Source organism: Festucalex cinctus, chromosome 2, assembly GCF_051991245.1.
Source record: "Festucalex cinctus isolate MCC-2025b chromosome 2, RoL_Fcin_1.0, whole genome shotgun sequence".
NCBI lineage: Eukaryota > Metazoa > Chordata > Actinopteri > Syngnathiformes > Syngnathidae > Festucalex > Festucalex cinctus.
The window spans coordinates 37,802,399-37,815,045 of NC_135412.1; the positions used below are offsets into that span (position 1 = coordinate 37,802,399).

Genomic DNA, 12,647 nt, shown 5'->3' on the forward strand with positions numbered 1-12,647 from the left:
AGACTACTTTGTAGAATAAAGTAACGCGTTAGACTATTAGTTACTTTAGAAAGCAACTTTTTTGAGTAACACGTTACTAAGTAACGCGTTACCGGCAACACTGGTTATCTGTGCTGACATAAATCACATTTTGTAATGTAGCACCTTTTATTTTCCCACAATTTAGTTCTGCTTCCCTAATTCTCCAGCTTGTGCTGATTAGTGTGATGGTGATATTCAGCTTTTAAGAAATGTGTTTCTGTCACTACAGCATATCCCGTTTGTATTTTTCCAAAATCATTTTTCTTTGATGCCATAAAATGTTGTTCATGTAAGTCAAAATCCTACATTCACATGTACCCAAGCAATTTTATAATTGCTTGAGATGGTATTGTGGGACATTCACAATATCCTTGTGGTAAACATATATCATATATATTAGTGTTGTTCCAATACTGGTATCCGCAGAGGCCCATATACTGCATTAAAACAGTGGTATCGGTATCGGTAAGTACTAACAAGTGACATGCCGATACCATAAATTTCAACGCTAATACAGGATTTTGGATGCAGCATCTTGTGTCTTGCTCATGCATGACATTCACTAATATGTAACATGACATTCACTAATATGTAACATGTTCACTATAGTGAACATCAGTTGTTCACTAAAGTGAACATACATGCAATTTAAGATATCCTATTGGCCCTTGAATGCTCTGAACCAATAACAGGACAGCTTTTTCATGTCGAGAATTTAAAAACAAAACAAAACAAAAACAAACAAAAAAAAAAACTTAGGTATCGTTATGGTATCGGCATCAGCCAATCAGCCATCAGCCATTACTTGTCACTGACACTGTCAATCTAAAGATTATAAGGCAAATAGTAAAGATCACAAGACAAATAGACTAGATCCACCCCTGTACTAAGCAGCAAATACAATCTCCACATATAGAACCAAAACAAGAGCTAACTGTAATTAGCTGACCATTAATTAAACAGTTACTTGGTGATCATTAATGTTCACAATTCCAACCTTCTGCGATTGGCTGGTGACCAGTTCAAGGTGTACCCCGCCTACTGCCCGAAGCCAACTGAGATAGGCTCCAGCACCCCCGTGACCGCAAGCGGTTAAGAAAATGGATGGATGGATGCATGGATGGATGGATGGAAGTCCGACCTTGACACAGAGCAGAAAGTGGAAGAAACAATTTTTGCTTCTAAAACTGAATTATCTTTATGCCCCACAGTATTTGGAACACAAATTATTATTTTAGTTGTTTGTATCTTTGCATATCTAGAAAAACTCTACAGTTAAATCTATTTATTCATTATTAGTAGTAGCTGGGAAAAAAAGGATGACGGGCCACAAATGGCCCCATGGCCGTAGTTTGGACACATTGACCTACAGTATAGTAAAGTCATCCCTCGACCCTTATTATTTGTTGTTGTTGTTGTTTTTTTTACCACTGATTATTTTCAAGTGTCCTTTGGTCCGCTCAAAGACTCTTGACACCACTGGAATAGAAATATAGCTAACAAAGCATTTCCCGATGCTCCTGTACTTGTTGACATAATACGGGTCAAGTTATAAACTTACAAATCAAACACAAACATATAAATAGATGCCACCCTCAAGCCTGCACATGCAAGTATAAAAGCTAAAAGAAGAAATACTCTTGGTTGATTTATCTAAGCTTTTGTGTCCCGGAGCAACTCTTGGTCATTAAACAAATTCACACCGCACCCCCCCTCTTTCCTTGGAATCCCTCTGACATACAAGCCCACACGCTCCTGCCATCTAGGGGAAATGCAGCCTCGCCCCAAGGATTAGCCCCCTGCCCCAAGCTCTGTACGCTCTAGACTCTCCTATTGCCCCTATTATCATATTTCATCAACCCCCACCTCCACCCACAGTCTCCTTCATCACTCTCCCACAAGCACCACCAGCAAGGCATGCCCCCTTTTTCTTTTGGGCTACTCTCAGGGAGAAGAAGAGGAGGATGAAGAGGCGAGGGCATTCATGGGGGAACAATCTACCAGGGTGACCAAGAATGAGCGGGCACTCAATTAAGGGCTGCCCATTGAGCCTGCGGAGTGAGCCTGAATGCAGTCCCCTCCAAAGGAATGGAGTCCCATGAATAGATTGCGGGCCTTCATGAAATATTAAAGAGCGGACGGATTTCCCACAATATTTGTACACCTCCCTTTGTGAGGATTTCTCCCTCCATTGAGCCTGAAACTGTTAACACATCCGCTCCGAAGCGCGGCCTCCAGACGCAACTGAAAGAGCGCCACCATCCCAGGACCAAAAACGTAACCCCCCCTCTCACAGAGGAGCTCTATCGCTCCCTCATTCCAGTTCCTTCTGGCCATGAGCTATTCATTTGGTTTACGGCACTAATAACCACCTTTCATTGGACGATTCGTGCTAAACCAAGCAGCGAGCGTGCTCCCAGCCCACCTTTCTGGCATTAAAAGGTCATAATGGTAAATGGTGATCCCCGTCACCAACAAGACAAGTCTGACTATCAAAGCCACCCAGACAGGTAAACCAACCACCCACTTAAGCACCTTGAATGGGCTAAAAGACAATGTAATACAGGCTACATGCTAATTGTTTTCATTTTCCTTCATTTCTAAGCAAATAATGCATACATGTCATTAATAGATTCTGGCATGTGTAAAGACTTCACTTTAGTGCTACTCCAAACATGGTTTGTTTGCTCTAACTTAAGGTCCGGGTTCTTGTTGTTATAAGCAAACGCCAGACTTTGGGGTGTTGTTTTGAACTGAGCCACGAAAAGTTTAGTTTTTTTTTAAATCCCTGCCTCACCTTCCCTTTTTTCCTTTCCTCTCTCTCTCTCTCTCTCTCTCTCTCTCTCTCTCTCTCTCTCTCTCTCTCTCTCTCTCTCTCTCTCTCTCTCTCTCTCTCTCTCTCTCTTCTCTCTCTCACTGGTACACGGTTGGATGTGGTTGAGTGGAGATCTATAGAGTAAAGCCAGCGTGGTTAAGTAGGTGGTTAAATCTTCCATTAGCATCAGAATGGCAAAATATTCCTGCCGTGAGTCAACATTGATTCAGGAATCAGTACTAAAGGGTCCATGGACCAAAAACTGAGCACACGTGTTACATTATAGTAGTAGCCTACTTTGTTAATAGTTCCACATGCATTCGTGGAGCTTTTGCATTTGCAGGCATGGAACATTTCCAATGGTGGTACTGTATCTACAGTTTTGCACCTGGATGTTTACATTTCACATTTAGCAACACAAACATTACCCTGAAAACATTTTAAAGTCTTTCAATTAAAAATTTGTTACCGAGTCCACAAAGTTGCAAGGGGATATAATACATCTAATATATAATTATGGACAGGAGACTTTGAAAGGTGACAAAATTCATGGGTTTTGCCTATATGGGATTGATTGAAGAGTACTTTTTGCTTTAGCTTAGCTATGTTTTATAGGTCTTTTCTATATCTAATACAGAGCAGTAGGTCAACTTCCAATTGAAGTGTAAACATAATGTCTCGTCATAACTGGGATTGTCCTCCACGTGCATATTACTCCATAAAGTCAGCCCCGAGGTTGCTATTTAAACAGACTAGTGCAGGGTATGGCAGGAACATGCAATTTTTTCATAACTCAATTTTATTTATAAAGCACTTTAAAAAATACCTTCGCTGTGTACAAAGGGCTGTACATGGAGTAAAAATCAATATTTGTTTAGAGATACAACCCTATATCTTTTGAATTACATCAGTAAACGTTTGACGAGTTGAAATGATAATTGAGTAGGTGTAAGATATCAACTGCTCTATCTCAAAAAGAAATTCAAATTTTTACAATCATTTCTTAGAAAGAGGTAAAACAATATGTTATTCCTACATTATGAGCAACAGTGTAAATTACATTTAGGAAGTTACTTGCCCAACACTGTACAGCCTTTTGATGTAAAGTGTATAAAATGTGCAATTATGAATTTGACATATAGACTGTAAGCTACTGTACTATAAGTTTCCCTGGTATGTAGCCCAGTTGCCTTTCCGAAATTGTCCGTTGCGCTTGAAGCGTGCTACTAGCAAGCAGCATGTGGTGGTGTGAAGGCCATGTGCCCTCTCCAGCAGGGTCCCAGCTGTGGAGCACATTGGAGAGCAGCCCTCCATATGCTAAGGTCTGGGCCTCGGCCTGGCAGTGTAGAGACCCAGCATGTGGAGGGCAGTTGAGGGGGGCACATGTGGGAAGGGGTGGGTAGCATTGTAACAAGAGGACAAGAGCTGAGTAAGACCCAGCAGGAGAGTTGGGGGGCCTTTTCTAAAGAGTGACCAACTGGAGCTCCCTTTTCTCACAGCTCGCTCATGACGTGTATTTCGCCTCCTCACCCGCCTTTTTTTTTTTCCCCATTAAACCTCCCGTTGCTTTTTGCAGATTGATTTACTGGGCCAAATGTTCACACACACATTCCAATCCATTTTGTGATGGAATCTACGCTGCTTTGTTTTTGAGTCATCTAACGCGCATCTGAGTCACTCACGAGGCTGTCAAAAAAGATGGGCCATAGATAAAACAAAGCTCTTTGGCTTTCCCCTCACACAATACTTCTCATTTGAATATATTGAAGATCACCATTCCTGAATGGCGCCTCTGATGAAGTGTTGTTTTTATGGCTCCTCACATGAATTCTAAAGACCCCAGGGATACATTTTCCTCTTTTTGTTTTGGACTTCAAAGTTTGAAATGGGACGTGTCAGAATAAAGAAACAACGGCATCACAGGGGCCAGTGTTTAGAAGTTGTTTACCAAACTTAACTATGGAGTCACCACAGGGAATTTGTTTTTCTTCCCCATGACTCAGACAAAATGACGCTCAAACAAACAACAAAAAAATGAAAAAGATCAATCACACCTGACAGTGAATCAGTGAAAGAAGTATTAGCCTAAGTAGGGTCTTCTTGTTTTTATGGTTTTCAGACTGATAAGTTGGAAAACTGCCCAAAATGTTGCATTAATCCACTATAAAGTGTGTTTTTTAAATGTATTTAGTAATAACTTAATCCATAAAAGTAACTAACTACATCTCTGATGATTTGTAGTTGTAATACTGCACTTTTATGTGTTGACAAGTGTGTACCTGTGCAAGCCTCATTATTGTCAGTGTGCTGCCCTCTGCTGGTCAGCCCTAAGTCAGGAAACATAAATAGATAGATAGATAGATAGATGGATGGATAGATGGAACCTTGGAAATTAACCAATTTCACTTAAATTTTCCAGAAATTATTTACAGTATTAGAAATGCTGCACATCTTTGTTCATCTATCTATGCCAGTAACATATAGAAACAGGAAGAAATCCTGTTAGGTAACTGCTTGTGTATGTATGTACAGTATGCGTTGTCTTTCACACCTAAATGAAAATATGATAAAGGATGGTCTACTTCACAATTGTTGCCTTCTACTGGGGAATCACAATGTGTTACACATTCCTTAAAATAAAAGTTCATGCCATGAGAAGATTTCAAACTATTCTCGGTTCTTAGCCTGAACCATCATCTTTGTCTGTTTTTGGCTGTTTAGATTATTGAACCAGGGAGGTCAAGTAGTCTTGCATCACTGATTGTGTCACACTCTGCTACACTCTACTCTGAAAAGTTATAGAATTAGACCAAATTTCAACCTTGGTCAACTGCATGGAACTAAATACATCACTCTTGACTACACCATCAAGAGGTCACAGGTTGTGTCGTCACCACTTCTGACACCATTTGCAGCAAAACGTTGAGGAGAACGACCCTTAAAAAGGAACTGAACCAATATGGGTTGTCAAAAGATGGAAGTTGACGGGGAGCTCTCTTCCACAGTAATTAATTTGGTGGAGACCATCAAATTCCTTGGAGTTCACATCTCTAATGACCTCTCCTGGACAGCTAACACCACAGCACTAGTCAAAAGGGCACAGCAGAGACTGGACTTCCTGAGATTACTAAGGAAGGAGCAACTTAACACCAAACTGCTGGTGACCTTCTATTGATCAGCAATTGAGAGTCTGCTGACCTATGCTGTGTCAGTATGGCACTCAAGCTGCACAGAAGCGGACAGGAAAAGACTGCAGAGGGTCATCAACACAGCACAGAAGACCATCGGCTGCCCCCTACCTCCACTGTCCACCATCTACAACTCCCGGTGCCTCGGCAGGGCAAGGAAAATCATCAAGGACCCTACACACCCCGGCTTCCACTTCTTCAGCCTGCTGCCCTCTGGTAGGCGCTACAGAGCAATATCAGCAAAAACAAACAGACTCAGAGACAGTTTCTTTCCAAAAGCTGTCATCATACTCAACTCCACTATGCACTGAGAACTGACATGGACTCATTTAAGGACTGTCATTGCACTTTTGCACATTTGTACATTGCAATATGTAGAGTGGTTTTATACAATATTGGTTTTATTTTATTTTTTAACCTATTTATTTCATTGTATATATTTTTATCTGTCTATTATGTGTGCACTTATGGCAGAGCTTTCATTTCATTGTACTTGTATAATGACAATGAAGGCTAATCTAATCTAATCTAATCTAATCTAATCTAATCTAATCTAATTAAATGATAAACCCAACCTTCCTGACGACACACAGGTAGGCCAATGTCACACACATGCTTCCATTCCAGTTTATCTTACAGCCACACACAATGTCTATGAACGGGGATCAACTGACTCAGAAATTATTCCAACTACCACAAAAGCCTCACAGCTAACCCTGCCACTTCTGAGACCACTTATAATGAAACTCTCAGTGATGTCAGATTTAAACCGGTCGGTGAAGTCTGCGTCCTTTTTTTTTTGTTTCCGACTAGTCTGCGATGGATAATGTTGTCGTTAGCATACATATTGTTGTCTGCGCATTTATGGGCATAATAATATGCCAATAAGGCTTCACTTTGTGAAGTTGCCCTTGTTCCTTGCCATTGATAGGGATGTAACGATATCCAAACGTCACACGATACGATATTATCACTATATGACGGTCACGATACGATAATGATAATATTGTGGGGAGGTTGATGATACAAAAAAAAGTCACAATACTGTGAAAATTAAACTGCACTAAAAAAAATAGCCACCAGGAGGTACTATAACTGCACCAATGGAAATCAACCTGACTTTTTGAACAGATGTGCTGCTTTTAATATTGTGAAATGACGATGACGATACAGTGGTACCTCTACTTACGAAATTAATTGGTTCTGGAAGAAAGTTCTTAAGTAGAAAATTTTGTAAGTAGAGACGCATTTTCCATGTAAATGCCCTAATCCGTTCCAAGCCTCCCAAAATTCAGACATAAATGTTTTATAAAGCATAAAAATGCATCAGAACATGTAACAAATACATGTTACAATTAGATTATTGCACAATAAATGAGAGTTGTGCATAATGTAAAAAACAAAGAATAGAGTAAAGAATAAAAATGATGGTCATTTACTTTTTTAACTGCTGTCCTCATCGTTTTTTGCCCTCTTTGGTTCATGTTCTCTCTCAGAAGTGTTTTTTTGTTTTTTTGTTTTTTTTGCCTGGTGTTTTGTAAAGAACTGATCCATGGATGTTTTTTTTGTGTTTTTTTTTTTTTTTTTTAAACAACAAACATTCGGAAATGTCCAAGGCAAACATCATCTTAAGCCTGGTTCACACGGCAGGAGAATTGGCCCGATTTTAGCCCAGAATTTCCCCTCCCGACAATCGTAAGGACGCGCCGAGACGCAAGCGATAATCTTCACAGATAATCCTGCGGTGTGTCTTGTCACCACACACAAATGATGTGCTGTTATTTTCAATGCGCATGCACAAGTCCCTTTGACTCAAACTAAATATATTACCCAGAGGGCATGAAGACAAGAAAATTAATTGGAAGGAAATCAAGTACTTTATTTTGGGTCCTTTGGACATAATTTTAGTTTCATCGAAATAAAAATTGATGTCTGTCAATGCAAAATAAATAGCTTTCACAATAAAAATCAATACCTTTATCCTGTTTTGAATGGATATTATTACAGTACTTTCAATGAAATGTTGATTGCAATCCTTTTTACAGTGTAGTTTCTACAGCGGCGAATTATGTGAGCCACTGGCAGAAGTGGCATGTTTTCAAACAGATCGCAATTATCTACCAAGTAGCACCAACTATTACTAACTATACGTTAGTGCCATGTTTGTATGTTTTTTTTAAACGGACAATGCACATCAATCAGAAGTCACTTATGTAACTCGTCTAAACTCCCTCCGTGCATCCTCCTCCTTATTGAAAAGGAGAACAAAAAGAACTTCAAAGTCTTTACTTAACTCTGCAATTCGCCAATCATAATGCCCTTCTTAGACGTCCCCTCAAAAAAGAAAAGAAGACCTCTTTACCAATGATAGCCACTATAAATGGTTATTGAAACCTTGAAACCATAGTAAACTGTCAACCTGGTAATCAGCCCATGCCGACAGGAAATCTCAATATAACGGACGTAGAACCAAGCTGTTTAAGTCTGTTTGTTCCAGGATTGGGTGCAATTTGCCACAACGCCAATAAACCACACCATGCCGCTATCAACAGACAGAGACTGGTTTCATTTTTCTTGCTTGCACTGCTCTCGTCGTTAAACAGATTTATACTACATCAAGCTAAACCTCGTGTCAATGTTGGCAAGTGGAATTGATTGATTGATTGATTGATTGATTGTTTTTTATTTGTTCAATAGGGAACAGCATACATGAGTGAACATTTCAATAATTTAAAAAAATGTAAATGCACGGCTAGTCGCAAAGCTGATTTCCATAGTTAGTCCACCTGCCAGAATGTACAGGCCATGCCCTAATAAAAAAAAAGTTCAAATTTGAAAACAACACATTAAAAGACTAATAACATAATAAAAGTATAATACAATCAGTATAAAAGATAAAACAATACAAATATCAATACAGTTATATTCTAAAACATTTCAAGGTACACACACAGCAGTAAGAGTCCAAAAATAAAATCAGATACATAAAACCTTTGCACACTTATTATCGCACAAATTGAAAGTGCAGGTGTTCAAGGGTTCAATTCAGGTGTGCACATATTTGAGTAGGCTTCAGCCACTACCTTAATTATGTTTTCACGTGCTCAGTGTACATCCCTTGATTTGAAAACATGTTCCAGAATTGCCATCAATGACTGACTGACAAGACCATTTGACCGAAAGTGGTCCTCTCAATGGAACAACGCAGTCACCTTTATCGTTGGCTCTAGTGGTGATGCTCATCGGACCACAGCCAGCTAGGTTTCTGTTTCATGTATTACTTTAGTGTGTAGGTGGAGCTAAGTTGTTTAGATTTTGAAATGGTGCAAGCATTTTTAAACGTAATAAAGTTACTAAAACTTAGTAACATATTTCTCCAGTATATTGCATTAGTTATGATTGTGGTTTCCTATCAAGAACACACAGCACTGTAAAAAGGATTGCAATCAGCATTTCATTGAAAATAATAATATTCAAAACAGGATAAATGTATTGATTTGATTGTGAAAACTATTTATTTTGCATTGACAGACATCAATTTTGATTTCAATGGAACTAAAAATACGTCTAAAGGACCCAAAATAAAGTACTTGATTTCCTTCCAATTAAATTTCTTGTCTTCATGCCCTCTGGGTAATATATTTAGTTTGAGTCAAATGGAATTGCGCATGCACATTGAAAATGACAGCACATCAGTACCACCAAGGCAGTGTGCATTGTGCAGGGGTGGCAGAGTGGTTACTGCTGCTTACCTCCGATGGAGGTGCTGTGGGTTTGCTTCCCCACCTGGGAGATCATGTTTCTTTGTGTGAGTGAATGCACTTTTAAAACAAATAGCATTGTACTGTATCTGTAGCCATTAAAGGCTGTACTATATTGTTGGGCTTTGACTGAGTGTTTAGAATTTGCTAGTTTGAAGGTCAACACTACTTTCAGAAAGCATTCTTTGATATGATATTGATGAATTACAGCTTTAGATTGTGTAGGCCTGTTACCAAGTGTGTTTGTCCGGCTCATTTGCTTGTTACACAATCATTTTGTTGTTGTTGTTGTTGTTGTTGTCTGACATTTTTTGAAAGACTGACCATATTATTAATGGGATATTCTGCCTTCTCCATCACCTTCTTTCCTCCTCTTCTCTCTCCATCCTCACCTCATCTCAAGTTCATATGTTGCATATGGATCATGTTTTAAGATTAATAAATATAGTTGGAGTGTACTCTGTTGGCCAAGTGTCTTTGTAGCTTTGAGAGGGGCAATACAATATTATATATCTCTGTCTATCTATCTATCTATCTATCTATCTATCTATCTATCTATCTATCTATCTATCTATCTATCTATCTATCTATCTATCTATCTATCTATCTATCATTATTTTTTTTGTCAAGTAAACAAAACCGGCTCAGTGGACTGGTGGAAGAGTGTCTACCCTGTGACTGAGAAATTGTGGGTTCAATCTCTGCCTTGGTCATACCGAAAGACTTTAAAAACAGAACCCATTTGCCTTCGTGCTTGACACTCAACATTACGGGTTGGTATTGCAGGGTTTAGATCACCAACTACTGCTACTGCCCTTCCCTCACTAGTGTTTATTTATAAAATGTGGGATATCAAATTGCGTATGTGAATTCAGTTAAAACTAAATGAATTTATTTGGTTCAGGACCTAAAATGTTGACAAAATATTTTGGATCAAGGCAAAAAAACAACAACAACAACAAAAAAACTAAGGTTGGTTCAAGTGAAGAATTATTGTTTAAATCAACATGAAATAATCAGGTCATATGAAGTCACTCAATGTAGTTTCTGTGAAGTCAAATATTTTAGATGTGATATCTGGACATATTTCTTTTTTTTCTTTTTTTAGTTTAAGCAGGGTAAAACTTGTAACAGTGTATACGCACACAATTTTGCACTGTATTGGTGTTTTTAAGAACACGAAAAAAGTCATTGGGTTTAAATACACGACTGGTGAGAACATATTTTAAGGGTATGAGGACGATCAGCACTCATCATGGACGACTCATTCCCCCAATGTCCGTTCAACGTCCCTTAGTAACGTAGTAAAAACAACAACACGTGGGCATCAGGATTTTCTCACGCTCGACTGCTGTAATTAATTAACCTGGCAAAAGCCAGATTGATATTGCGAGTTCTCCGCAGCAACTCACAAATACCGCGAGAATTCATCTTGCGAGAGCAAGATTAGTAATTAGTAAACCGTGGGAAAATCTTGCAAGTCCCTCCCTAATCTTTGCGTGCCAAATGTAAACAAGGTCAAATAAAAGAGTGAGCGACGAGCTCAGGGAGGGTCATACGTGGGACACCTGCGAACCTGCTTTCTGCGAGCACATCATTCACTTTGGTCTTGAGGACGCGAACGTCGCCATGGTTGACAAATCTCCTTCGGATACCAGCTCCAGCTCGACTCGGCCCGAGCATCAAGTTTCCGGGATGGAAAACCGCTGGGGAAAGAGGCCTCCTTATTCGTACGCCGCTCTCATCGCCATGGCCATTAACGAGAGCGCGGCCAAGAAGGAAACTCTCAGCGGCATTTACCACTACATCACCTCAAAGTTCCCTTTTTATCAGAGCAACGAAAAAGGGTGGAAAAACAGCATCCGACATAATTTGTCCATACAAGAGTTTTTCGTCAAGGCGCCAATGGAGAGCTGGGAGGCCAAGAGGGGCGGCTACTGGATGTTGGACCGCGCTTTTGAGGACATATTCGAGGAGGGCAAATACCGACGTCGTCGTAAGGTGAGAGCCCAACGTGACCTGACGACTTCGAGACAACCGAACCACCCGACGCCGTGCGTGTGTTCCATGTGGACCGTGTGCCAGCCCTTCTCGCCGCAACCGAGCTTCTCCACCGCGGCTCCGTTGCTTTACCACAACCCCACCAGCAGCAACAGCATTGGCTCCCCCCCTGTGAGCCCCTACTCTACGCCGATGTACTTCCCCGTCTACCATCAGCAGCCGGTTTTGGTGCCACAGGACGGGTACCAGTACGGAACCGCGATACCGCCGGTGAACTCCAACTTGGTCACCGGGTCCTGGGAATGAGTCTCCGTCTACGACTTCACCACCACAGAGGGGAATGTTGAGCCATTGGAGCAGTAATTACCGTTAATTGCTGTAAATGATCCATTCGTTCGTTAAAATAAGGGTTAATTTTGTATTTTGATACAGTGCTTTGATAGTCGAAATATTTTACATGTTCTTATTCTGTTACAGTATTTGTCTTCCTTGTCTTAAGATTTCATGCACTTTATACATGCCTAAAATGTTTACTTGATGTAAAATACATTATGGTTCTCACCAGTCGTTCGATTAAAAAAACAAAAAACAAAACAAAACAAAAAACATCTAACCAGTGTTATTTAGATACTATTATGTTACAGCAGTTGGCAGTTCAAGCACTTTTTACTTGCTTAAAATGTTAACGTGATGTAAAATTCATAATGTTTGGTAAATAAACATATTTTGTGGAAAACAAAACCAGGTTATTATTTCCTTTCTAAAGTAAATAAGAAGTTTGTCAAAAACCTTTGTAAGTTGTTAATTATAATTCAACACAAATTTTAAAACTATAACTATTACGGCGAATATTTTAAAAGA

At 39.7% G+C, this 12,647-nt stretch overlaps 1 protein-coding gene across 1 annotated transcript; it reads left to right on the plus strand.

Moving 5' to 3' along the window:
* The first annotated feature begins 11,308 nt into the window (after positions 1-11,308).
* Positions 11,309-12,394, plus strand: LOC144013173 (forkhead box protein E1-like). Its single transcript, XM_077511782.1, has one exon. It carries the CDS (start codon positions 11,415-11,417, stop codon positions 12,090-12,092), a length of 678 nt encoding a protein of 225 aa, XP_077367908.1. The 5' UTR covers positions 11,309-11,414; the 3' UTR covers positions 12,093-12,394.
* Positions 12,395-12,647: the final 253 nt, after the last annotated feature.